General features: G+C 37.4%; 2 protein-coding genes across 2 annotated transcripts; one reads left to right on the forward strand and one right to left on the reverse strand.

Moving 5' to 3' along the window:
- Positions 1-1,435: 1,435 nt before the first annotated feature.
- Trmt61 (tRNA methyltransferase 61) lies at positions 1,436-4,672 on the reverse strand. The gene is made up of 4 exons (XM_065346428.1): positions 4,221-4,672; positions 3,871-4,143; positions 3,618-3,775; positions 1,436-1,849 (listed from the first exon to the last, which is right to left on the reverse strand). The coding sequence occupies exons 1-4, from the start codon at positions 4,573-4,575 to the stop codon at positions 1,583-1,585; spliced, it is 1,053 nt and encodes a 350-aa protein (XP_065202500.1). The 5' UTR covers positions 4,576-4,672; the 3' UTR covers positions 1,436-1,582.
- Positions 4,673-4,998: 326 nt separating this feature from the next.
- HERC2 (E3 ubiquitin-protein ligase HERC2) lies at positions 4,999-25,576 on the forward strand. Its single transcript, XM_065346418.1, has 80 exons — positions 4,999-5,119; positions 5,256-5,520; positions 5,587-5,724; positions 5,798-6,011; positions 6,078-6,232; positions 6,308-6,464; positions 6,538-6,705; positions 6,769-6,898; positions 6,968-7,114; positions 7,187-7,372; positions 7,447-7,676; positions 7,747-7,862; positions 7,936-8,043; positions 8,107-8,316; positions 8,378-8,568; positions 8,639-8,839; positions 8,917-9,145; positions 9,235-9,345; positions 9,416-9,512; positions 9,584-9,747; positions 9,815-9,970; positions 10,051-10,236; positions 10,309-10,441; positions 10,512-10,659; positions 10,727-11,023; positions 11,098-11,263; positions 11,337-11,472; positions 11,546-11,708; positions 11,790-11,883; positions 11,965-12,056; positions 12,142-12,275; positions 12,365-12,556; positions 12,625-12,737; positions 12,817-13,019; positions 13,097-13,292; positions 13,369-13,532; positions 13,603-13,800; positions 13,872-14,016; positions 14,087-14,268; positions 14,346-14,469; positions 14,572-14,784; positions 14,875-15,134; positions 15,209-15,568; positions 15,636-15,827; positions 15,917-16,097; positions 16,173-16,418; positions 16,503-16,699; positions 16,794-16,991; positions 17,067-17,219; positions 17,314-17,520; positions 17,599-17,760; positions 17,844-18,074; positions 18,145-18,387; positions 18,462-18,617; positions 18,690-18,915; positions 18,988-19,221; positions 19,303-19,439; positions 19,508-19,660; positions 19,729-19,894; positions 19,966-20,142; positions 20,222-20,371; positions 20,455-20,694; positions 20,767-20,987; positions 21,072-21,227; positions 21,314-21,429; positions 21,506-21,717; positions 21,789-21,904; positions 21,981-22,087; positions 22,164-22,491; positions 22,573-22,676; positions 22,762-22,868; positions 22,944-23,071; positions 23,148-23,432; positions 23,499-23,703; positions 23,771-23,965; positions 24,034-24,168; positions 24,243-24,405; positions 24,474-24,637; positions 24,712-24,956; positions 25,053-25,576. The coding sequence occupies exons 2-80, from the start codon at positions 5,337-5,339 to the stop codon at positions 25,212-25,214; spliced, it is 13,989 nt and encodes a 4,662-aa protein (XP_065202490.1). The 5' UTR covers positions 4,999-5,119; positions 5,256-5,336; the 3' UTR covers positions 25,215-25,576.
- Positions 25,577-25,851: the final 275 nt, after the last annotated feature.

Here is a 25,851-nt window from a genome sequence, read left to right on the forward strand (position 1 = left end):
GTATTTTGTTTCCAACTGGCTACAACAAGGCTATTTCAGCGTTACGGTTACGAAGTCCTGCCTTTTAATCTTACCTAGTTACCTATTAAAATTATTGTCAATGTCTTGCTTTATTACCAAAAGTAGCAAAAACTTTCTTTTTTTGTAAAAATTTTCAAATAGCTTTGTTTCTTGCTATTTAAATGGCGTTTTTTTTTGCAAAAAATTTTCAAGTCTCACTTTTCCTCAAAAAATTACCCAACAAAATCGATTTTTGAAGCTTCGCTCATTCGACAAAAATTACGAAAAATGAATCCAACTTTTTGCTAAAATCGTCAAAGTTTTGCTTTTTTCCAAAAAATTACAAAAATTCTCGATTTTTAGCAAAATTCTTAAAAAATCCTTCTCTGTTTTTTTTATTTAGGGTGTTTATATAATTGCGTTTTGCTTTTTTACCAGAAATTGCCAAAAAGTATTTTTTTATGCTTATGTAATTTCCAAAAAAAAACTTTCTTTTTTGCTGAAATTGTCAGTCTCACTTTTTACCAAAAATTTTAAAAATTATTCTCACTTTTTCAGAAATTTATTTCTCGTTTTTTCGCAAAAAATTCCAAAAAATCTTGATTTTAATTTTTTCTCAGAAATCTATAGCTTTTTCAGCGAAAGTTGCCAAAAATTATCACAAAATTCGAAAAAGTATAATTTGTTGCCAATAATTCCCAAAGATTGCTAATTTGTTACTTTTTGCTAAAATTGTCACATTCTTGCAATTTGGCAGAAATTCTCGCTTTTTAGAAAAATTGTTTCAAATTATTGCTTTTGTTTCAAAAATAACCTAAAGGCTCCTTTTATTGGCCAAAAATTACCAAAAAGTATCACTCTTTCTTTGCCAACAATTCTCAAAAAAGTCCTGCTTTTTGTTAAAATTTTCAAATTCTTGTTTTTTTGGCAAAACTTCTCGTTTTTTCATAAATTTACAAAAAAATTTGTTTTTCAGCAAAATTGCTGGAAAATGCCCTTTTTTTGCAAAAAATTTCAAAAAGTCACACTTTTTCATAAATTGTCAAAAAGCCTTTTCTTTTGCTGAAATTTTTGCCATGAATTCCAAAAATTCTCATGTGAATGCCAAAGAGTCTCACCTCTTATCAATGAGTTTTTTGCATCACTTATAATGTTTTGTTCTCGTTTTGTCAGATTTTTGATTAGGTAGTAGGTACCTACTTTTCGAGTTTTGATGGTTACTGAATTTTCTTTCTTTTAGAAAACATTGAGTAGCTACGGAAGTACCTATAGGTAATTTTCTGATGCACCAAACTGCATGATTTTCACGTTCGAATTCTGGCAGATACATATGATTAGATTTACGAACATTTTGAAACTCTTCGATATCTGTAATTTCTTTTTAATTTCATGTGATCAAAGAAATTATTCATTTCAAAAATTAAATTCAACCTGATTCGAAAATATAATATGTATTTTTAAAAAATTACAAAAACAATGCATTTCTCTCTAAAAAACAAATCTCATTGTTTTGAAAGAAAAAAAAACATTACAAAAAGTCAAAAGAATTCGTAGGTACGTTAATCATTAGAATATATAAAAATCACGACAACAGTCTGTCCGAGCATTCGCCCGACAAATCGCTACAACTCATACTTATCATCGAGACAGGTTCGGTGTGAAAATTTTCATCCAAAACGACGTTTTCAATCTCCATTTCAGTAATTTTAACCGGTTGCTGAACAACTCCACTGGCAGACCGGGAGAAATCAGGTGGAAGTGTTGCGAAAGTGAGGAACCCCGTATGCCCTGGAATTTGCTCTTGAGCCGGAATACAAAGGGCGGTTTTCACAGGTTTAGGTGTTTCTCTCTGCAACAAGAATACAATACGATAACCACTGATCAAGTTCGCTGTACTTAATGGGAACGCGAAAAAAATTAACAGGACGTGAAATTAGTTATTTTCGAGTTACTAATTCTGATTTGTATGGCGATATAATGCCGGTAACGTCTGGTAAAGGCGTTATTATAAACGATGGCTTTTTAACACCTTCGATGCAAAAATGAGATTTACATAAGACAACCCTCCCTGAAGGCCTCTGACGGCGTACCGTACCGGTTTCAAGTCGGCACAACTTTACAAATATTTCTCGACGTAATCGAAGCTCATCTCGAATTTTTTCTTTGCTCGTACTACGACTTGAGATCGAAATCTAATAAAATTTGGTTTAGGCGCGAGAATTCCACCGCCCTTCGCCGCACCGCTGCTTGCAGATTGAAAAGTCAAGAGAAAAAACTAATAACGATGTCGCCCGAAGCGTAATAAAGCCGAAAGAGCGTGAAATACCGGTACATGGTGGGGGTGTTAATAGTGAAAAATAAATACGAGAATATGTAATTTAAACATTTTTCGGCTAATTCGTCGAGAATAAAAATCATCTAGTTGAACTCGTGAGATTATATTTGTTTATTAGCTTGGCTAATTCTGTGCACCGCTGAGCGCAGATCGTATCTGACCACCGATCTAATATAAAATAGGTTTTCTATACCGTCCACCCTTTAATTATCACCTTAATGTAGTACCTATTTAATGTTGTTCAAACGTTTTCGTTGTCGATAGGTTATCGGTATGGTACATATTTTAACGTATACGCCCAATAATATCACTATTTCGAAGATGAGAAATTTTCACAACATTCTTACGAGCCGAATAATCGCGCAAAGGTCTAAGGAATTTTTACATAACGTTAGACGAAATCCTTTGAATACACAATACGGCACGATTAATCATTACAGGCCGCCGGTTATGCAGCGTAGGTACTTTCCAATAACGGAATCATTTCGGTTTATATGTTTAATCACTCTGTAATAGATCAGTTTGCGGAATCGAATCCACGATTTTAATATAAATCTTTTAATACGAAGTGGAAATTATTTATGGTAAGGGGAAAAGATAAGCGTGGCGTATTAAACGGCCCGGCCGGCCAATCATTTGGTACGGAAATATTTGCCCTTTGTAGTCTTCCTCACCGTACATCTTAACTCGTTAACCTTCGACATTTACCGAATTATTTTCTTTTTAATCGTTGACCTCCTCGTTCGTCTAATTATTTTATACCGTTCTCACGACTCGGTTTCCGATACTAATTGTTCGCTTATGTGCATAAAACCTTGTAGTATTTATATGATAAATAGTACCGATATTACGAGCGTTTCATTTTCGATATATTTCTTCGGTAAAATCTTAATGGTAGGCGGTAACTGTTTTACAAAGTGTGTACCATATTAATGCCAACTAAATGGAGCCATTCCGATGATTACTGCGCAGATTTACTACGTTGTGGTCTCAGTCGACGATTGCACTCTTACAAGTATACGAGTGTAATGAGCGATGATCGTAATTCAAACTTTAATTGCTTGTCGGTTGTCAAATACGAGTGGGATTACTTCATAATACTGTAGCTTTTCATCAGCGATTTCAGAAAATTAATCGTTTATTTTATGTAAATTAATTGAAACGTTCGTCCGATATCATCTTAATATTTGGAAACTCCAATTCGATTATTATTCTGTTTTCAGATGAGAGTATCTAGCTAATCTACCAAAGTTCTTTTTAACGAATGAAAGTTGAAACTCACCCAATCCAATGACATCGCTGACAAATTTTTTTCGCTTACAGTCAGTTCTCTCTGATGACACTCCATCGTAATTATGTCAACAAAACCGAGTGCTTTTAATTCTAGGCATACTTTCTGAACCTGTTCGATACAAGGTGAAAACGATGCGATACGTCCTCCTAAATACAGAACAAAATCAGATAGGTGAATTATCACTAAAGCTCTCGTTACTCGGATTCGTAATGATCATTAGATCGGAAAATCATCACCGTACCTTTCTTTTTAAAGCATTTAACTGCGTGTTTAACCGCTTCCCACGGAGATGGGAGGTCTAAAAACACAGCGTCAGCTTTGTTGTTCATTTCTTCGCCGAAACCTTGTTCACAAACGTTCCTCAACGTTACGGTAACTACATTTGATAACTTGTGTAGAGCGAATTCTTCGACCGCTTTTTGTTGGCGACTTTCGTGAAATTCGAATGTATACACGTGTCCATTGGGAGAAATTGTACGAGCTAAAGAGTGAGTAACCGAACCGCTGCCAGTTCCTGCGAACATAATTTTGGTATTAAAATCGTAGCTTTGGTTGAGAAAGATTGTATCACGTTAAATTTCGATTATTTACCAGATTCGATGACTACTTTTCCTGGAAACAAATCCAACTGAAATAGAACCATACTGATATCAGGCGTGTACAAGATCTGAGTTCGATGAGGCAGAAGCGTAGTCCATAATTCAGAAGTGGGATGTAATATGTAAGCCCATCCTCGGCTCAACAAGATCTTGCTACCGAATTTCTTACCGATCAAAGAGTTCACTTTTAAACTACCGTACATGGTTTGAAAAATATTCTCGACTAGTCTTCCGTTTTTGTCTGGTATCATGCGTTTTATATCGATGGCAAACATTTTGAACGGGTTTATGTACAGAATGGCGACATCGCCTTCTTCGATATAAAGTTTATATTCACTGAAACTCATTTTTAAGTCTTACTCGATTTGCATTTCGTAAGATTTTCTCAATTTAAGCTGTACGTTTTCGTTTGCGGCGAAATTTTTTCAATTTGTAGTTGATAAGAATCCCACGTGAAATTTTGATTTAAAAATCGGCTAAAAGCAATCTCGGAGTAATCGGAGCAGCGATTTTTGATTGGTTGACGTGTGTGATGTCATTACTTCGTCTGTTATTCAACCAATCACGATTCAGTTGATGATTCATCTTTGAAAAAAAAATTGAGTTTGCTATGAGAAATATCTGTCGTTTTGATGACTAGTTATGTTTTATGGATTTTAAATAAGTTCAGTAGCAGATAAATTTATTTGAAATTCAGTTTCAATTTGAAACTGGTGAAAGAAACAAATTGAAATCGCAAGTTCATTAATTTTCATCTCGCCCCACCATGTTTGCTATCAGCTGTTCAATGTAAATAAACACAAAATGTTGATAAGTTCAGAAAGTTCAGAATAGTTCGCTGAGGTTTGAGTTCAAATGGTTGTATAAATAATTTACTTAATGAAAATTGAGGTATAATTAACCTATTTGCATTGTTCTTAAGTCATTTTATCGCATACACGCGTGCTTTCTTCATACAGATTCTAATTTAGCTAGAGTTGCTAGTGAAATTCAAAGACTGATCGTTGTGTATGTTACCCAATTTCAGGAACACCTTACTTGGAATTGTTCGAAAATACGAGCGATGTATTCTCAAAAGAATTTGTAATTGTGACGCCGCTAGCTCAATATGAGCACTAAGATCGATTTCCAACTAAATCCGGACAGTCGTTTGGACGGGAAATGGCTGAAAACAGATTTGGAGTTAGCGTTGAAGAAAAACAACGTTATTCATTACTGGAACGAGTTACTTAAAGATGGTGAATTAGTTATCCAAGAGTACTGTAATTCTAAAGCTTCTACTCCAGAAACAGGTGAGAAAAATGCATCTCAAGCTTTCATATATTCATAATGTGACATTTACCAATACCACGGTTTAGATATCTGTGGAGTGGGAAATGACATCGAAACGGGACCATTTTCGAGTAAAAAATTCAAATCCGATTTGGCCAGCGTTTTGGCGGGTAATACAGCTTCACAGAAATTGATCGATTCGTGGACGTGGAGTAAAAGTACAGGTATTATAATGAAAATATCTTCGATAAAATGTAATACCGATTCGATGTTTAACGATGAATTCATTTTTGATAGATTTACAAAATATAACCGATTGTATCAAGTTGCTCCAAAAAGAACAGCAACTGTTATGCGGTGTAGTCGCTGGAAACACAATTTCATCGTGTAGGCTTCAACAACGCGTAGTGGTAGCGTATCGTTATTTTTTAGCCCTCAGGAAACAAGCCAGTTATCAAAATATTGATCAGAATAAGACCTGGAATGAGATCAATAATGGTGAAAATAACAGGTGAATTTAATTACATTATTGAGCAATATTTTCAAAGTAGAGATTATACCAGTGTTTCGTTTTTAGTTTGTTGGATCATACTTTTGAATTGGAAATCAACGATAATTTGCCAGCGTGTTCCTCGTTGGAAGAGCAAAATAGTATTTATGGTTTGGCTCGAATCGGCACCAGAACTGCTTTAAATTTTGCTTTCGCTTTTCTCAGACGAGCGTGGCGATCAGGTTTGTATTTTAATTGATTTCAACGCAATTGTTTATCAAATGGAGGGTCATTAAAGTAGTGATTTTTCGATATAGGAGAAGACTGTGATATTTGCTCCGAGTTGTTACTTGAAACGCTAGATGCTTTGAGAGCTTTACCAGAAGCATTATTGTTCAAAGAACGAAAAATGTCCGCTGTGTGGATCGATATTTTGGAAAAATCTTCGTCATTTTTGCAACAAGTTGTACTTTGGTATGATGAACAATTTTTCATTTCGATCAGTGGATTTTAGTTGTTACATTATTTACGTTCTTCATTTTTTCAGCGAAATACTGAATTCTCCAGAGAGAGAAGTTCCTCTAGTGGATAGGCAGTACGCGTTACAAATTTTATTCGAATTGGCTATGCAGAGAGGAACTGTTACCGCAATGATGGAAATGATCTCCCTACTTCTAATGATGTCTGACAAAAATGATCATTTGGCTGGAAACAGGTTCGTATAGGTGCTGTTTGATTTCTCTAAAAATCAACCTGTTAATTGAAAATTTTTCTGCAGACCTGATAAAGAAGAAAACAGCTTTCCTTTGGTACCATTTTTAAAACGTCTTCAGCAAGTTTTAAGGTCGACGTTCCAAAAACTGAATGGTTACGATATCTGGTCTGAAAAAGATAGTGATGATATAGCGGTAAGAATTATTTTAAAATTGGATTTTCTTTTTACCGAATATTGTTTTAATTTTTATTGCATTTTTTAGACTTGTCCAACCGAATGCTTTCTGAGATTTTTGGAATTTCCTTCAGACGAGAACGCTGTAATCGATTTGAACGTTGCTGCTGTAATTATTATGGCATATCTGAATCGATTAATTATTCCGTATTTACCAACTGCTGCCTTTTTAGATGTAAAAGTCTTCCTACTAAAAAGTGAATGGATTATCCTAGATGGTGTTAAACAGGTATTTTTACTGTTTCAGAATAAAAAGCTCAACCAAATGGTATTCGCTTGGGGTTGGCTGCCTTGGGAATCGCGAAATAAATCTTCTCTGTGTCAGACAATCGGAGAACTAGGTGTTGTCAAGATTGTTCTATCTGATAAATATTTGTTTTTTATCTCGTTTGATAAGAAATTATATTTGTATAATTATATCGGAGATCCTCAGGTATATTTTCAGTCTTGATTACACTCGAAATGAAATTTTGTGGAACCTAAAGCGATTTATTTTTTATTTTTCAGGGAGTTGAAATGGTGACCGGTTTAAATGACAGAAATATCGTTGACATCGTGGCTCATCCGGAAGGTAGACATTACATGGCTTTAACAGCCGAAGGGACCGTTTATTCTTGGGGTAATGGCGAAGGAGGTCGATTAGGTCATGGAGATTGTAACCCACAAGAATACCCTACTCTTGTTGAAGCTCTTCTAGGCCACACTATTGTTCGTATCGCTTGTGGAAGTACTTATAGGTATATTTTTACATGTCCTATTCTTATTGAGTGGTATAGATTTTAAAATTAACCGTATTTTTTATCGCAGCGCTGCTATATCATCTCAAGGAGAATTATTCACTTGGGGGCGAGGTAATTACGGACGTTTAGGACATGGCACGAATGACGACGCTAATATTCCTTTACTAGTCGACGAACTCAAAGGTTAATCTTGTTTACTGTACTCTCTTACTCGCTGCATCAACACCCGGTATTAATTTCGTTTTTCTTCTTCCAGACGTAAAAATTGTAGATGTAGCTTGTGGTTGTGGCGACGCGCAAACCCTCGCTGTTACCGATACAGGCATGGTTTATTCGTGGGGAGACGGGGATTACGGAAAATTAGGTAAATGAGTACGGTTTCCTCGATAAATATACAGAAACATAGTAAACATATTCCAATTTACAGGACGAGGTGGCAGCGAAGCGTCCAAAGTACCAAAATGGGTCGAATCTCTGTGTCACGTCCGCATTACACGTGTTTATTGCGGATCGCAATTCAGCGTCGCTCTTACCGCTGAAGGAGAGGTGTATACTTGGGGCAAAGGTGACCATTATCGATTAGGACACGGTACCGAAGAACATCTGCGTTTTCCTAAAAAAGTCAACGGCTTAAAAGGTACTGCAGCTTGATTAGTCATCTCAGTTCCTTTCGTGTCGCTTAACAAATCATTTCGTAGGTATGAAAGTGAAAAAATTAGCTGTCGGAGTTACCCATACGATCGCGTTGTTGGAAAATGGCGACGTGTACGGATGGGGTAAAAAGGAATACGCCCATGCTGCCGAGAGCGATGCTACCGGAGCTGTTCCGGAACTCGTGTCTACCGTTAGATCGAACAATATTGCCGGTGTGGCTTGCGGAGTTACTCAGGTTTGATTTTTACTGGTTAAAGTATTTTTGAGAGAAGACCTGTATTAAAATTGAGTCTTTTTTTTTGTAGAGTTTTGCTTGGAGTACACCGAACCATTCGAAAATCGGCACAAGAGTTCCATTCATCACCGATATTTGCGAAAACAGTATTAGCAAGTTGAATAAATTACTGGTCACCGTGTGCGAAGGAGTAACAACAGTCTCGGACCGGCCACCGTCTCAAGAAAAAGAATGCTTGATTGTGTCCACATTCAATATCTTGCAGCTTCAAGTATATCGTCTCTTATGTTCGTGAATTGATGTCGATGATGATTGATCGGCTTATTAATGTATTTCTTCATCATTTAGTTGCACGCCATTTCCGTTAATAACGTGGATGCCAGCGCTATCAATTTAAACGTGGGCTCGCCATTGCTTACTAGTATTAAACAAATAGTAGTCGATGTCGCAAGCACCAATGGTGTCCTAGATTCAATCCAGTCTGCAGCTCAAGCTGCCTTACAAGTTGGCTGGAGTGTTCTGTTACCAACGGCTGAAGAGAGAGCTAAAGCTCTATGTTCGCTGATGCCAGCTTCGGGTAAATGTTAATTAAAAAACAGCTTTGACGAAATATTTTCCCTTTTTCTTTTATTTCATTTTTTATAAAATATGAATTTTCGATTCCAGATTGGAACTGCAGTAATCTAAGTCAAGGTCAGCATTTCATGACCGATTTGTTAGTTTCGAGTTTAATGGCCGATGGAGGGTTGGAAATTAGTTTACAAGCTGCTATTAAAGGTAACATACGAATCTTGAAAGTAAAATTACCGATTCGAATGTTGTAATTTTTTTTTTTGTGAATTTCTAGTGGAAATGTCAGAATCAATGAGAGAAGATTCGTGCACAAATTCAGCCACAAATTTCTCGCCTATTCCATTACTTCAGTTAATTAAACAATTACTCAGGTACGAGTTCGTAAATTAATCACATTTCGAATAATTTCCCATGTTCATCTTGGAATTGACGATATTTTCAGGAACTGTTTGTCTCAAACGTTGACCAATCTACAGCTTTTAAAACCGATTCAAGGGACCAACGAACGATCGCCCAGTTTAACTTTATTAATAAGATTTCAACGACTGCTAATAGCTCAAATATATCAAAATAAAACTTCCGAGTCGCAATATTCTTGGGAATGTGGTAATTTTCCTTCTTAGTAAAAACAAGAAAATCGCGTTTAAAAATTTAATATCGTGTATTTTTCCAGATGAAAGAAATATGGGAGCTGAATCTTTGTTTAGGAAATATTTGCAACATTTGATAAATTACGTTTGCCAGGTATTGAATACCGCTTCAGATGTGGCTTCCAGAAGTAATAAGCATTTCTATACAGTTTGTAATATTTTGAAAAATACCGGCGTTGGTGAGTCGAATAGAATATTTGTGAAGAATTAGGATTAATCGACGTACAATTTCAACAACTTTTTTTTGTAAATGTTTTAGAAATCTTGCTTCCGGAATTATTAATATGTCTGATAATGTTACACGAAGAAGTGCCTCTGTTATTACATAATATCGACTGGCTGGATTTATTCGGACCTTTGTTCAATTCGTTAGAACAATTTAATAAAATAACTCCTCATTTAGAAAAAGAAGATGACGACGAAATGTCATGGCCCGGAGTTTCCGGTCAGAAAATTTTTTTATTCGATATTCTTACGTGTTTTCGAACGATAAAATAACCTTAAGAAATTATTTCAGTCAATTACAACTCATCAGCGTATAAAAATCCCGAAGATATGCCTTCAGTGAGAAAAGCCGACGTTGAAAATCACAACAGAGATGGGGGATTTTGGATCGTTTATAATAATAAAGTTTACGACATTCGAGACAGGTATATTTCTTTGAGAAATAACGCATAAAAAATTTTCAAACGTGACTTAATCGAACATAAAATATTCCAGTGATGGACCAGGTGAAATGGAAGCTCTGAGAAAATATTTCAAAGGCGAGCTTTCTATTAAAAGCGAAGATTTACTTACCCCTTCTCCGGAATTATTGCAGTCTTGTTGCGTCGGAAATTATATTGATCCAGATGAAGATGTTTCTCAAGTTGGTATCATTTATATTCACGTGTCGAACAATATTTTATTTTATTTTCACCCGTGTTCTATTTCAGCCTACCGAAATAAGTTACACGAGTTCACCTTTACTGGATTGTCAAAGAACACTGTCGTATTTATTGGGTTTCCATGCTCGATGTCTTTCCATTGGTATTCCCGTCCTTCAGACTGAACGTGAAATGGCGCCTTGGCTCTCAGCATCTTATCTAAAAGGTGGCCTGACCCCGTTGAACCCTTATGAAGAAAAAGATGAAGCCAGAAGTACCAATACCACACCTACCGAGCCCCCAGTGGGTACATCTTGCCCATATACGCCCAATTTCGAGAATCCTGCCAACGAGAGCAAATTATGGGTGAGTGAAATTATAAATTTTATCTTTAATCAAGTAATTCAGTTACCTAATTTTAAAATAATCGTCTTGTTTAGGATACGGTTTCTGCTTTTGACGCGTATTTATCGCAAAATTTCAAGCATCAGTCGTTGCTATCGTTCAATTGGAATCATCCGATCGAAGAAGTGAATAGAATACTGTTAGCGGTGTTGATTAAACATCTAGCTTTGGGTCCTTTAGTAGTGGAATGTTTGCAACAAGGTATTCTTGTGAAATTAAATGGCATTTGTGTTTAGAATGATCGTTATCGTAATTCGAATTTATTCGTTTTCAGAAAATCGTAAAATACCCGAACATTTCGAAGTGATAGCGAACGTACTTCATAAAACTAAATTGAAACTAATTCAAACGAAACAAGAACAGAATCAATCCTACAAAGAACTATGCGTTCCGTTTCTCAACAAGTGCAGGTAAATTGTAAATTGATGAAAATCTTCCTCTAAATCAATCGACCATTTTTCTACAATTTTTTCAATGTTTTAGATTTCTGCTGAACGAAGTTCGCCCGGCTACCAGCCACGAAGTAAATGCTTTCGATCGTTTGCAGTTTCTATACACGGAAACTACGCTTAAAAAAACTGCCAAACATGTTATAAATTGTATCAGAGCTCAAAAGCACTCCCAAGAAAATATTAAAAAGTTTCCAGTTAGTAATTACGATAGGATTGAAGTGGAGAGGAGCGTAGCAAAATATTTATACTTTCAATGCATTTTTTCTATTTTTCAGGAGCAGAAAATTAAAGATTATTTTGAAGAAAAATCTGCAAACAAATCAAATGAAAGTGATACTTCACGAAGTTCTGTTGTTTACGTGAAACCAGGTGACTTTTTGCCCATCTTAGTTAATCGCTTGGTGGATGGATGAGTATACTTTATGTTTTCGAATTTTATGTTATATCTAGGTAAGCCGGAGCTTATCCACGCTATTGTTCAGTTCGTAACCGAAGAAAATACTGCTGACATTGAACTCATCAGAAGAGCAATGTGTGTCCAAGTACGTTGAAAAAAAATACATTATTTTTATTCGTTTAACGTCGTTGAATAAACCGAATAAAATTTTCAAAAATGTTCATTTTCAGGTGGAACGATGTAATATGCGAAAACAAGGATACGATTTGATGCTGAAATTATTAGCTCTTCCTACGGTTGTCGCTTCAGTTAAATATAATATTATGAATGGTTGGTTAGTTACCTCTCCGATGTTGAATACCAAGTACGCTAATCTGAATTTTTTGATATTTTTTTCCCAAAGGAAATTCTATAGTAATGTAGGAATATTTAATATTATTTGCTAATTTTTAGCGAAACTCTAATCCTGGACGGCGTAGTAACTCCGTACGAAAAAATGGAATTATTATACGCCAAGTACAGAATCCTCCAATGGACCTTGAATAAATTGAACAAAGCGGTCTCCCAAGCCGATAAATCGTTCAGATTTGGCATATCGAAGGATAAAAACTCGTGCTTTTCTCAAAGGAAGCTCTGCTGGATACGGTACAACGTCTAAAATAAGATTTAAGCTTCCATAATATGAGAAAACTAATCGATTTATTTATTTGCAGTTTGGTTTTATCGATGATTGGTTTATTATCCGAGACAACGAGTGGAAATGAGCTTTCGTTTGTTATAAATAGCGGCTTGTTTGCCAATATTGAATATATTTTCAGAGATTCGGGTACCTAACTATTCAAATTGTTTTCAACAAATATGCCCATCTGAACATGATTTTGATTTCTACATGTGTTTCGAAACAGATTCCGAATCGAATAACAAAATATTTTTCGGTAACAACTTTAGCATCGGAGCTATTTTCGAAGAAGAGCACTGTATCGTTCGTACCAATCAACTCGGCTCCAAGTCGACCAGTATTCCGGTCTCAAGCGGACCTGGATTGTTACCTTACATGAAACCAGGCTTACGTGTGGTCAGAGGACCAGATTGGAAATGGGGTGATCAAGTCTGTATCTATGTTACCCTTTCACAATCAGCGATGAAATTCGAATCTAAATAATTGGGTAATTTGTTGTATTGCAGGATGGCCCAACAACATCCAGCGAAGGTACAGTAATTAGCACAGTTAGCAGCGATGGATGGGTACCGGTGAAATGGGATTCTGGTACAAGGAACGCGTATCGTATGGGTAAAGATGGTAAATACGATTTGAAACTGGCTCCTGCCGGAAGCGAATTAGTTGATCAGTCTCCAGTAACTGAAGAAGAGAACAGCAAAGGTAAGATTTCGAGATGTTTACTTTTTTTGCGATAGTTTTTGTAAAATGATTAGCTATATGTGATCGTATCCTTTAGATATTGAATCGGAAAAAGCCAAGTTGAAAAATCCCAACGATGTTTTGAAAAGAGCTTCTGTTGGCCTACTCAAAATTCTATCACTGTGTACCGGAGTGTATTCCGATAGCGTTCAAGAATCCAGTGTTCGCAAAGTATCCCATTATTTGAGATATAATTTACAGGTTGGTGGGCATTTATTTCATTTCAATCGATCCTTTGAAACGATTTTGCTGAGAATATATATTTTCGCAGGAACGTCATAAGAAGAAACTTTCCTTGACCGATTCGAATGCTATGTTCCAACGTGATTGGGTCTCATTAGGATTCCTAAGAACGATAGCTCGATCTAAAAAAATTTGTACCGCACTGTGTGCCCCCTCTTGGTTACTCTTATTGTTTAACATTATTTCTGGTCAAAATGTAGGGTATCCTACCACCTTAACTATGCAGGTACGTGCTTAGATTATAAACATACTGTTGAATTCATGGGTAATTCTAATGATGGACATTTTTTTCTCCAGTTACAAGCTTTGAGATTGCTCCAAACCATATTACCAGTTGGATTAAATGATGCTAATTCGTATCCTATCGTTATCAAGAAGCTTTTCCATTTATTGGGCAGCATTGGGATGCTCTGCTACCCGGATCTGACTTTGTATAATTTCGGTAAATGTCTCAAAAATGTTACTATGTTATGCGACTAGAGTGTAATTTTTAAAAACGGTTGATATTTTAGTTGAGAAGAAACCAGTGGTCTCATTGACAGCGTCATCAACCAGCACAATCGTCGAAGAGTTCGTAGTTCTGTTGAGAAAGCTGCATAGCATACCTGATTGGACAGATGCGTTTAATTCGTTCATGATTTCGAAATTGGCCACAGCTGCCGATTTACTCTCTCATCCTATTCTATCTTTAGAGGTAATTAGTCGATTCACTTACATTTTCTGTGTCCAATGTATATTTCATTCGACGTATTTGAATTGTTTATTCGATAGAATGAAAACGAAGAAGATATGTCGGAGATTTTATACAGCTCAATAGCTTCGCTGATGGTATTTGGAGGTCTCGATTCTAGACCCAGATTAGGTGGAAATGTTTTGGATAGTGGTCTTAGAGTTGGTACGTGAAGCAAATTGATTTAAAGCATAACAATTTAAAGCATAACACAGCGGTGTTAGTCAGATAAAAATAATGTCATCCGGATATTTTTATTTCAATTAGGGACAATTTGCAACATTGTTGGTAAAAACGCCACCGTCATGGTTCAGTTCCACGATACGAATAGAATCGAGCAAATGGCATTGAAACCATTGAAGGCTTTACCATCTCCTCGATTTCAGTTGGATAGAGTACCTAGTACAGATCTATTCCTGGATACTTGGGCCACCCTCATATCTATGGCTTCATTGAATCACATAAAAAAGAATCGTTTTAGTGAGTATTTTGCAAATACTTTTTCTTCCTACCGTCCATAATTCTATGATGCTGTAATTTTAACATAACGAAATTCGCGAATTTTTCCAGCATCGGTGAACATTCCTTTACTGCGTAATCAGCAGCAAATTCTGAGCGTAATTAAAGCTGGACGATTGCTTCTAAATTACCAATCTCGTTTGAGAAAAGTTCTCAAAAGACCCACACTGGAACCGCACATGTCTTTAGAAGCTCTAAACGAGATCGATGTTATCGGCGATGCGAGGCAGTCTTTACTTCTACATCAGCTCATCATCAACGCCGTTCAACCAACTTCCTTGAAGCCTATTTTTAGCCGCAAAGAATTAGAGGTGCTGAAGAGCGTTTCAATTGAAGTAAATCAATCAACTTGAATTATTTATCATAGAGTTTTCATGGTTTACAGGAAGCTGCTATAAACATAAGTCAATATCTAGCCGTCGATATGTACGCGAAACAGAAAAACGTCCCGAATAACCAAACGAATAATAAAAACGCGATAGATTCACCCAATCGATGCCCGTCTCCTCCGGTCACCCCTCTTACGGCGCAATTAATTGAAATGGGATTTTCCAAGAAAGCTGTCGAGATTGCTTTGAAAGCTACAAACGAAATGCCCGAAAGTTGCGCCAATATCGAGCAGTTGGTTGCGTGGCTTTTAGAATACTCCGAAGAATACCAGCTTGTGGCGGATTGTTTGACTACCCTCGAGAATAACAATCGAGAAATCATCAGCGAAAATAACAACGCGGCATTGGTTCCTAAAGTAGGTACCTGTTTTGTGTGATTTTGTCTCGCATATCTTTGAGAATTAATCGTCGGCTCGTTTTCAGTGTCCTGTTACCGTTTATAAGAAGAGGAGTGAATTTTCCAATGAGAACGAGTATGCGACTTATGTGCGAAATAATTGTGCCATTGGAATGTCTGTGCGGTGTTGCCGGTCGTATGAAGAAGAAGTGTACGAAGGGGATACCGGAGTCATAGTGAAAATAAATAATGGTGGATTGCACGATTTGAATTTACAGGTTAGGTTCTTGAACATTTGTTGTTTCAACGTTATTTTTGGTCATTAACCTACGTCAACTTAAATCTCAACGTTTCTCATTTTGTGCAGGTTGACTGGCGTAATAAAGGATACGCTTATTGGGTTAGATTTATTCACGTAGAACTTCTGGGAAACTTGAACACAATTCCGACGATCAAAGTAGGAGATACAGTTCGTGTCAAACCCTCAGTTGTTACGCCCCAATTCAAATGGGGCTCTATAACTCACAGTAGTGTAGGAATTGTGACTGGTAAATAAGCTCTACTTACATGTTCAGCATTGTCAAGATACACATCCTTACTTATTCTGCGTTCGTTTTTTCTAGCTGTGAGTAAAAGTGGTCAACAAATCACGGTGGACTTCCCTCAGCAAGCTAACTGGATCGGCAGTGTATCTGAAATGGAAGTTTTACCTCCTCACCATCAAGAAATAGCTTGCAATTATTGTTTCATGAGACCCATAGTTGGGGCTCGATTCAAATGCAAAGTCTGCGAGAATTATAATCTTTGTGAGAATTGTTTTTATACACCCTACGATCATCAGCATAATTTTGTCCGCATTGCAGAACCGGGTTTGTTATTCGAATTTTTATCCATTACTTATGAGCGACTGTACCCTGATTGATCTGAATCATCCTCGCGTCTTCTGATTTTAGGAAGCGCGGCTATTTTCGCCGGAAAACCGAGGAAAATTGAAAGGCACGGAATTTTCACTATTTTGGAAACTGACGTCATCGAGGATAATTTCGCTTGTATCAAGTACTTGACTACATCTTCGCGAGAAAACTGGGCTAGTCATTTATTGGACATGTATTCTGATAATTATTGGCAAAGTTGCGGATCTCAAGGAAAGGTGAACAAATACCAATAAACTCGCGTTTCTTAGAAAAAAAATAAAATGAAAAATACATTCGGTTTCAACGATAATTATTTATTTGTTGCTGTAGCATTGGATTCGATTGGAAATGTATCCGGATATTTGTATTCATTCTTTGAGAATGAAAGTGGATCCGAACGATACCAGTTACATGCCTTCATTGGTAAAAGTATCCGGTGGTAATAACTTTTTATCCATGACCGAGCTCACCGCTGTCAGTATTCATCCGAGAGATACACTCGTTACTTTGTTATCAGATGTTCACGAGGTAAAGATTTTTAATTCTCATCAGAGCATTGTTTATTCATGTATTTAATTCACGGTTGATTAATTTTTTTCGCAGTATTATCCTTGTATTGAAATAGCCATCAAGATGTGTCAAAATGGCGGAATCGATTGTAAAATACACGCCATCTACGTTACCGGCAAAAAAAGATCTAGTAATAATTTACCATCCAACGCTTGTTTCCTAGCCTCTGATTATAATGATATTCAAGTAAGATTTCTGGATATTCGAGCCAGTAAAATTTTATATTCCTATTTAAATTTAAGTATTCACTTGAATTTAATTAAACGTTGATTGTTTTCAGAATATGGTATTTACTGAAAATATTCACATGGGCGTCCCTCAAGAGAATAAAGTCTTCCTGTGGGGATTGAACGATAAAGATCAATTAGGCGGATTAAAAGGATCAAAAGTGAAGTTCCCAATGTTCTCAGAAAATCTGTCAGGTCTCAGACCGATCCATATCGCCGGTGGATCGAAATCTCTGTTTATTGTTTCCTATAATGGGAAAGTGAGTCGATTTGTTGAATTTTTATTTTTTATTGTCTCCCCTTCTTTTCAATAACCGGTACGAATGAACTTTGCGCAGGTCTACGCTTGCGGAGAAACCACCAATGGTCGCTTAGGACTCGGCACAAATGTCAGCGCTTCGTTTCCTCGGCAAATAAGCACTCTAAATCGATACATAGTCCGAAAAGTAGCCGTTCATTCTGGCGGCAAACATGCCCTAGCGTTAACGCTTTCAGGGAAAGTAAGTTGGCCATCGTTCAATTCTTTTAGAGTCATTTTTTTATTCGCAACGAAATTTCACTCGTGGTTGTTGATTAATCGCAGGTTTTCTCGTGGGGAGAAGGCGACGATGGTAAATTAGGCCACGGAAACACGTTGAGTCTAGATAAACCAAAGATGATCGAGTATTTCAGAGACAAACGTATCAAAGAAATAGCCTGTGGAAGCTCGTACAGCGCAGCCATCACAGCCTGCGGAGAATTATACAGTTGGGGGCTTGGCGAATACGGTAGATTAGGCCATGGAGACAGTATAACTCAATATAAACCGAAATTGGTACGTAGTTGTATATCTTAAAGACTCCAAAAGCTGTGTAATGGCTAAAAATAGAACTTTATTCGCTTAGGTTCGAGCTCTCTTGGGCAAACACATCATTAAAGTCGCTTGCGGCAGCAGAGACGCCCAAACGTTGGCCTTGGATAATGAAGGAATGGTGTATTCGTGGGGTGACGGAGATTTTGGCAAATTAGGTCGAGGAGGCAGCGAAGCTTGCGATATACCGTGTAATATAGAATTCCTCAATGGTAAAGGAGTCATTCACGTCGACTGTGGAGCTCAGTTCTCTTTAGCTTTAACCAAATCCGGACAGGTAATGAAATCTGCTCATTTTTAGAATCTTTCGAAACCTTAATGAGCTCTAATATTGTGTATACGTATTTTTAGATCTGGACTTGGGGTAAAGGAGACTACTACAGATTGGGATTAGGCACCGATCAACATGTCAGGAAACCTACCCTAGTTTCTTCTCTCAAAGGGATTCATATCGTAGACGTGGCTGTTGGTGCTCTTCATTGTTTAGCTGTGTCATCGAACGGATCGGTCTGCTTGGCTCACCTATACCTAGATATTATCCAAAACAAGTTTAATCGATACAATTATTTTTTGGCGTAGGTTTATGCCTGGGGAGATAATGATCACGGTCAACAAGGCAACGGTAGCACGATGGTGAATCAAAAACCCACAAAAGTCGACGGTTTTGGCAACGTTAGAGTGAATAGAGTAGCCTGCGGATCATCTCATTCGGTTGCCTGGCAAGCTTATGAACCTCCTGGATGCCGCAGTGTTGAACCGATACCATTCGATACACCTAACGATCCTCTTGGAACTAATATGCTCGGTATTGTGTTTTTCGCGGCGGTGAAAAATTAGCTCGAAATTCATTCTAATTCATTTTCATGATGTTTTGAAGGTTTAAACGAAAGTAAAAAAGATGAACCCGAAGAAGATGACGAAGACGGTGAAACGAGTAATCCCACATCTCTCGCACCTCCGTCTTTATCCAAACAAATACTTTCACTGGAATCGAACGTCGCCAAACAGACGGCCCTTCAGCATGTGCTAAATTCATTAAGAGTGATGTACGCTCGAGACGCTGTCGTCGCCGCTTTATCGTCGTCTATCAAAATTGAGAGCAATATTGCTGGTATGTGTTTTCAAAATCAAACTTTTTCCTCTCGTTAGAGTTGTCCTGACCTTTTTTATTTTGTTTTGTTTTTTCGTACAGAAGAAAAAGAAGACTTGGATGAAATGATTGCCAGCACAACCAACGTACTCTCTGAATCGTCCATATCTACCATCGCTCGTGGAGGAGGTGAAGCTCCTGCAGCAGTCATCGAGTCTAGTGATGAATTAGCATCTTCGGTGAGTGCTTTATCTCATTCTAAAAGTACCAGATTTCGAAATTACGATCGGTGATGTCTATTTTCCAGAGCAATATGACTACGCCAGATGAACCAGAGAATCCTTTGAACGCGTTTCAGTCGACGACCAGCTCAGGGAGCGCTTCTTACCATATGAGCGTATCCAGAATGTCAACCAGCACGATGTCTATGATCGCAGCTACGTTGAAATCCAATTCTCAAGTAAAATCGAGTCTTCTCAAGTTCATTAAATGTTAAGCCTAGTCGATTAACTATTGATCTGTGTTCAGGTTATTGGAGTTACCGATACGGATATCGTGAATCCTTCTATTTTAGACGATTTCACTAGTTTATTGGGATCGAACGATGCTCGTATTTTGGTGGATTTATTAAAACTCGCCGTCACCGGAAGAATGGGAGATAATGCCAAGGAAACGTTAGCCAATGTTTTAAAAAGTCAGTTCAAAATGCGCTTTTGCTTTTTTTAACCGCATGAATTTGAATGCTGACGTCGATTTGAAATTCAGTTCTAGCTTCATCTGATCCTTCGATAGCTGCTATGATACTGGAAATCTGCGTTTTCGAGTTAGAAGACGTTGCTATCAATAACAATATCCTACACGCTTTGCCATCTCCTCTGGTTCAAGAAAGTTCTCATCCTTACGGTGGTCAAATCATCACCAACGGCGCAGTTAGAATCCCAGGTTGGGAAATAGTTTCTGTCAAAAGTGCAACCGGGTTCGATTTTGGTATAGGTTCTCTAATTGCGTTGTGAATTTCTAGGCGCTGAATCTTTACGAATTGAATTCGATCGAAGATGCAGCACTGAAAAGAATCGAGACACGTTAACCATATTCAATCCGTTCCGAACGCTGGTTTATGTTTTATCCGGACGCGAGTGGAGTGATTGGTCGATGCAGTTGTTTATTCCTGGTATTGAAATTCGCAGTTTATTGACCCTACTTCTGCTCCAGCTTATCTATAGATTAGAGAAATAATATTTGCGTTTTTTGCAGGCGATGAAGTACGTTGGAAATTTATGAAAGATATGAAAAACAACGGCTGGGGATGGAGATTCACCGTGTATCCTGTGATGGGTAAACGACGTTACGGATCTGATCGCGATATACTCTCGAAACCCTCGATCGAAGTTGTCATGTGCCTGCTGTATCCTTGTTTGATGGTTGATCCCCAAGAAGGAATCATTAAAAGATTAATTGCAGCTTTGGCGTCTTGTGCTCAATTGACCACTTTAGGTTTGTGTTGTACCTCTTGGTTTGTAATCTCCATAATTATTTATTCTAATCGAGGATTTTTTTTTCACGCAGAGGCTAAAGAAAGAATGTGGTGTTTGGATAAAATAACCGAGTACATTAAATCTCCGTTGAGAAAAATGATGCAGATGCCTACGTTTTTACAAACCGATATCCTAGATTCACCTTTATCGAATTTAATGCGGGCTTTACCTCGATTACTAGTTAAACAATACGAATACGAAGATCATTTATTGAAAAGAAGCAAGCAATTGTTGTACAGTCCGTTTTTCAAGGTTGGTATTCGATCATTGTCGCCCATTATATTTTCATTATTCCAATATCTGGGTATGATTTCATACGGAATTCTGTTTCTGCAGTCGACAGTGGCTCTAGCTTGTGAACTTGAACTGGATGCTCAAGCTTTATGCGGAGAAACTGGCAAATGGGCTTGGTTCAAGCATTATTGTATGGCTCGAAGAGTAGCAGATGCCTTAATTCATCGTTCCACGATACCCAAAGCTTTCTGTCTCGAAGTAAGAATCCTCTAGTGTTTTTTTTTACTGACTGTCCAAATTACTTGAACGATGTTTCTCATCGATTTAATTTAATTTCTCTGTAGGTTCGTAAAGTTATCGAGCATGATCCCAGTTTCACTCGAGAATTTTCATACGATTACGAAAATAACGAATTATTCACTCGAGAACATGATGAGCAATTGTTGATGTGGTTAAATAGGTTAGTGTCGTATTCGTTTGAGACTATTCTTCGGCGCGTTTGATTTGTATTCTGATTCAATTTATTTGCATTTTAGAAAACCAGAGAATTGGAATTTGTCGTGGTCTGGTAGCGGCGTAATTTACGGCTGGGGTCATAACCATCGAGGACAGCTGGGTGGAGTAAGCGGTAATCAGGTAAAAATACCTACTCCCTGCGAAGCTTTTACCTCTCTACGGCCTGTTCAGTTAGCCGGTGGTGAACAATCTTTGTTTGCTATTACCTCAGAAGGACGAGTTTACGCTACAGGTGAGTTGAAATTCTCTGAAAAAAATATCCAATGTGATCATTCTCTACATTGCTGTTTGCATTTTGCTCAGGTTTCGCTGATAAAGGAAGATTAGGTATTGGAGATATATCTCATCTGAATCAAGCCAATCCATTCATAAGTACTCCTATGTTACTCGAACCTTTGACGAAAGTTTTCATTAAAAAAGTAATATACCAGTTTGCTTCATCGCGGTGTGAATCGTTTCCAAGTTGAAACCTAATTAATTATGACTTTTTTTCAGGTCGCCGTTCATTCTGGTGGTAAACACTGCCTAGCTTTAGCATCAAACAACTACGTATTCGCTTGGGGAGACGGCGAAGATGGCAAATTAGGCTTAGGGCATAAACGGTGAGTAAATCATAAGCTCGTTTATGAGAAATCTCGTCAAATGTGTTCCTAATACGAAATTTTGTTATCTCTTTAGATCGTGTTATTCGCCGACGAGTATAGAATTTCTGAAAGATAAAGATATCGTAGACGTGGCCTGCGGCGGAGCTCATTCGGCAGCCATCACCAGAAGTGGCAAATTATACACTTGGGGTAGAGGACGGTATGGTAGATTGGGCCATGGGACCGGTGAAGATCAACTGGTGCCGAAATTAGTCGAAGCTATTCTAGGTTACCATGTTACCGACGTTGCATGCGGAAGTGGCGATGCGCAAACGCTATGCATCACTTCTGATGATAATGTTTGGTCCTGGGGTGATGGAGATTATGGCAAACTTGGTCGAGGTGGAGCCGATGGATGTTCTGTAAGATGATTATTATCGATTTAAGCTTCAATCTGCTGTAATTGATGCTTTGACGAGTAATTTGTTTTGTTTTAAAAACAGATTCCACTAAAAATCGAGTCATTGGCTGGTCTTGGTGTGTGTAAAGTGGAATGCGGTTCTCAGTTTTCTGTCGCTTTGACACGTTCCGGAAGTGTTTACACTTGGTACGATATTTGGCTAAAATTCTCGATTAGAATTGATCCACAGTTTGAAATTCGAGTTTATAAATGGGGTATGTTTATTTTTTAGGGGTAAAGGAGATTATTACAGATTGGGTCATGGAACCGATGAACACGTGAGAAGACCGAAAAAAGTAGCTGGTCTTCAAGGCAAGAAAATCGTCAGCATTGCTACAGGTATTTATCGAGACTCTCTATCGAATGAAAGGTGATAAAGTGTTCTTTTCTGAATTGATTATTTTTTTGGTTCAGGTTCACTCCACGTTGTCGTATGTACCAATAAAGGAGAAGTATTTGCTTGGGGTGATAACGACGAAGGTCAAATCGGCGACGGGACTTTGAAGGCTGTTCCTAGACCTCGAGCCATTCCAGCGTTACAAGTATTTTAAGAAAGACACTTCCGATCTTCTTTGATAAAAAAAAGGTCATCATTCTCATACTTTGTATAATTTACAGGATCGTAATATCTCATTAGTTGTGTGTGGCTCAGCTCACACATTCGCCAAAAGCTCAGATAAACCTGCCTCCAGAATACATAATATGCCTGCTGAAGTTCCGCTGGAATACGATCTACTGAAAGACTTGCCACTACCATTGATCAGGAACAGATTGGTACTGTTGCATTACTTCTCTGATTTATTGGCACCGGTTGTGAATATGTTTCCTTTGGAAGGTGATATTAGTTTGGATAAGCTGAGAGGTATTTTAGTGTATTCGGCCAAAGAAAGCATTTTCAGAAAAGTAAGTTACGAAATTGAGGATTTGGTCAAAAATGATTTGATTTCTAATGCGGTGTTCTATTCGTAGGTATTAAACACAACGATGGCCAGAGAACCTCATCACGGTCCTACCATCGAACTGAATCGTATACAGGTGAAAAAATCCAGAGTAAAAGGTGGTTACGCCGGACCAGACGGCATTAAATCGGTATTCGGTCAAATGGTTATGAAATCTTGTCTAACCAGAGAGGCTTTAATGCTTCCACATCGCGTTTGGAAAGTTCAGTTTGTCGGTAAGTAAGATAAAACATGAGGATATTTGGAGAAAAGAGATTTTAATGAAGCTGTGTTGTTTTCAAGGCGAAAGTGTCGATGATTATGGCGGCGGATATAGCGAAAGTATTACGGAAATGTGCGAAGAATTACAAAATGGCTCGTTACCTCTTCTAATATCTACTCCGAATGGTAGAGACGACACGGGGACAAATCGAGATTGCTTCATATTGAATCCAATGGCTAAATCTACGCTGCATTTGAATATGTTCAATTTCTTAGGTATCAAAAGCAGAATACCCGTGATAGTAATTTCGTAATAGAAGAAATTACCTAGTGATCTGTTCTAGGTGTTTTGATCGGTATCGCTATCAGAACCGGAAGTCCGTTGAGTCTGAACTTGGCGGAACCAGTTTGGAAACAATTGGCTGGCATGCCTTTGACCATCGCTGATATCACCGAAATCGATAAGGATTATATTCCTGGTGCTTAAATGTTCTTTATTTTGAAAAATTGTCCAATATTGGAAAATAATTTGCAAAAATTATTTGTTTTCTAGGATTATTATTTATTCGAGACATGAATCCGGGTGACAAGAGTCTCTTAGACATACCTTTTTCGACGACCAGTTCCTCGGGTCACGAAATATGCCTATCTTCAGTTCACCGGAAAGTAACTCCGAATAATAAGCAAGATTTTATTCGATTAGCCCTAAATTACAGGTGAATTTTATGAATTTTTTCAGAGTATTTTGTACAATACATTATTAACTAACCGAATGCGTTTTTAGATTGCATGAATTCGATGAACAAGTGGCAGCAGTTCGAGCAGGATTAGCCAAAGTCGTTCCGGCCGCTTTGTTATCCTTATTCACTGGTTATGAGCTGGAAACAATGGTCTGTGGATCTCCCGATATCCCGTTAGATCTGCTGAAATCGGTCGCTGTTTATAAAGGTACAGAAATGTCATATTTGAGTACAAGTGTGGGCGATTTTTCGCTATCTAGATTTTTTTTGTGTACGAATTAGGAGTACTTCCAACGGACGAGCTGGTTGAATGGTTTTGGGAAGTGATGGAAGAATTTACCAATCAAGAAAGATCCCTATTTTTACGCTTCGTCTGGGGTCGTACCAGATTACCTAGAACGATCGCCGATTTTCGAGGAAGAGATTTTGTACTCCAAGTTATGGATAAATATAATCCACCAGATCATTTCCTACCTGAAAGTTACACTTGTTTCTTTTTGTTGAAAATGCCTCGGTATTCAGATAAGGTCAGTGATTCATTATTACACGTTTCGAAGGTTTATTTATAATTTTAAATTTTGAATGTAAATGAATATGTGTTTTTTTTTGTTTCTTCTTTTCAGTTCGTTTTACGAGAAAAGCTGAAATACGCTATTTACTTCTGCAAATCCATCGATACAGACGAATACGCTAGGATTGCGATTCCTGGTACCGGTTTAACATCGAGTAACAGCGATAGCGATGGTCTTGAAAGTATTACCGGAGATGAAACTACTCCCACTTAGTTCATAAATCGAAATTTTATCGATTTAAAAAAAATTATTACTTTTAATTTCTGCGTGTTTTTTTCAACGTACTACCTTCCTTTTATTTTTCCCCGGATTGTTACAGTGTCCTAGTCGCGTTTTTGTGTGTTTTTTTTAAAACGATGATGCACTTTTTTTTTTGTCGATTTTTTTGGTTCCATTTGCGAGGTTTTGTGATGTGATAATTTTAAATTTACGAGTATTATAATTTATACGTTGCAATGGTGCGTTCTAGATTTCTAGTCATTATATTTTACGTATGTTAATATTTTTATTCATTTTGTTTCTCATGCGTATTCTTTCTCTGTATTATTAAAGTAATCATAAATCATCCATTTTAATTTTGCATCATTTAATTTAAATGATTGTGTGTTTTTTTTAGACATAGGATAGTCGATAGTGTCAAAGTAGAGAAAAAATTTACCAAGTTTTTACTTTTTAATTTATGAATGAAAGACGAACTAGCTCTGACTGGCTCTGAGCTCAAGCTCACCAGTCTACCAGTCACCAGCTTCCAGTCAGAAACCAGAAAATTTTTTATTTTAGAAAAAGGTTCAGTGAAGAAACGGAAACTAAACGGAAACACGACTTCAAAAATGATTCGTTTCGTTTCGTT

Source organism: Planococcus citri, chromosome 1 (genome assembly GCF_950023065.1).
Source record: "Planococcus citri chromosome 1, ihPlaCitr1.1, whole genome shotgun sequence".
NCBI lineage: Eukaryota > Metazoa > Arthropoda > Insecta > Hemiptera > Pseudococcidae > Planococcus > Planococcus citri.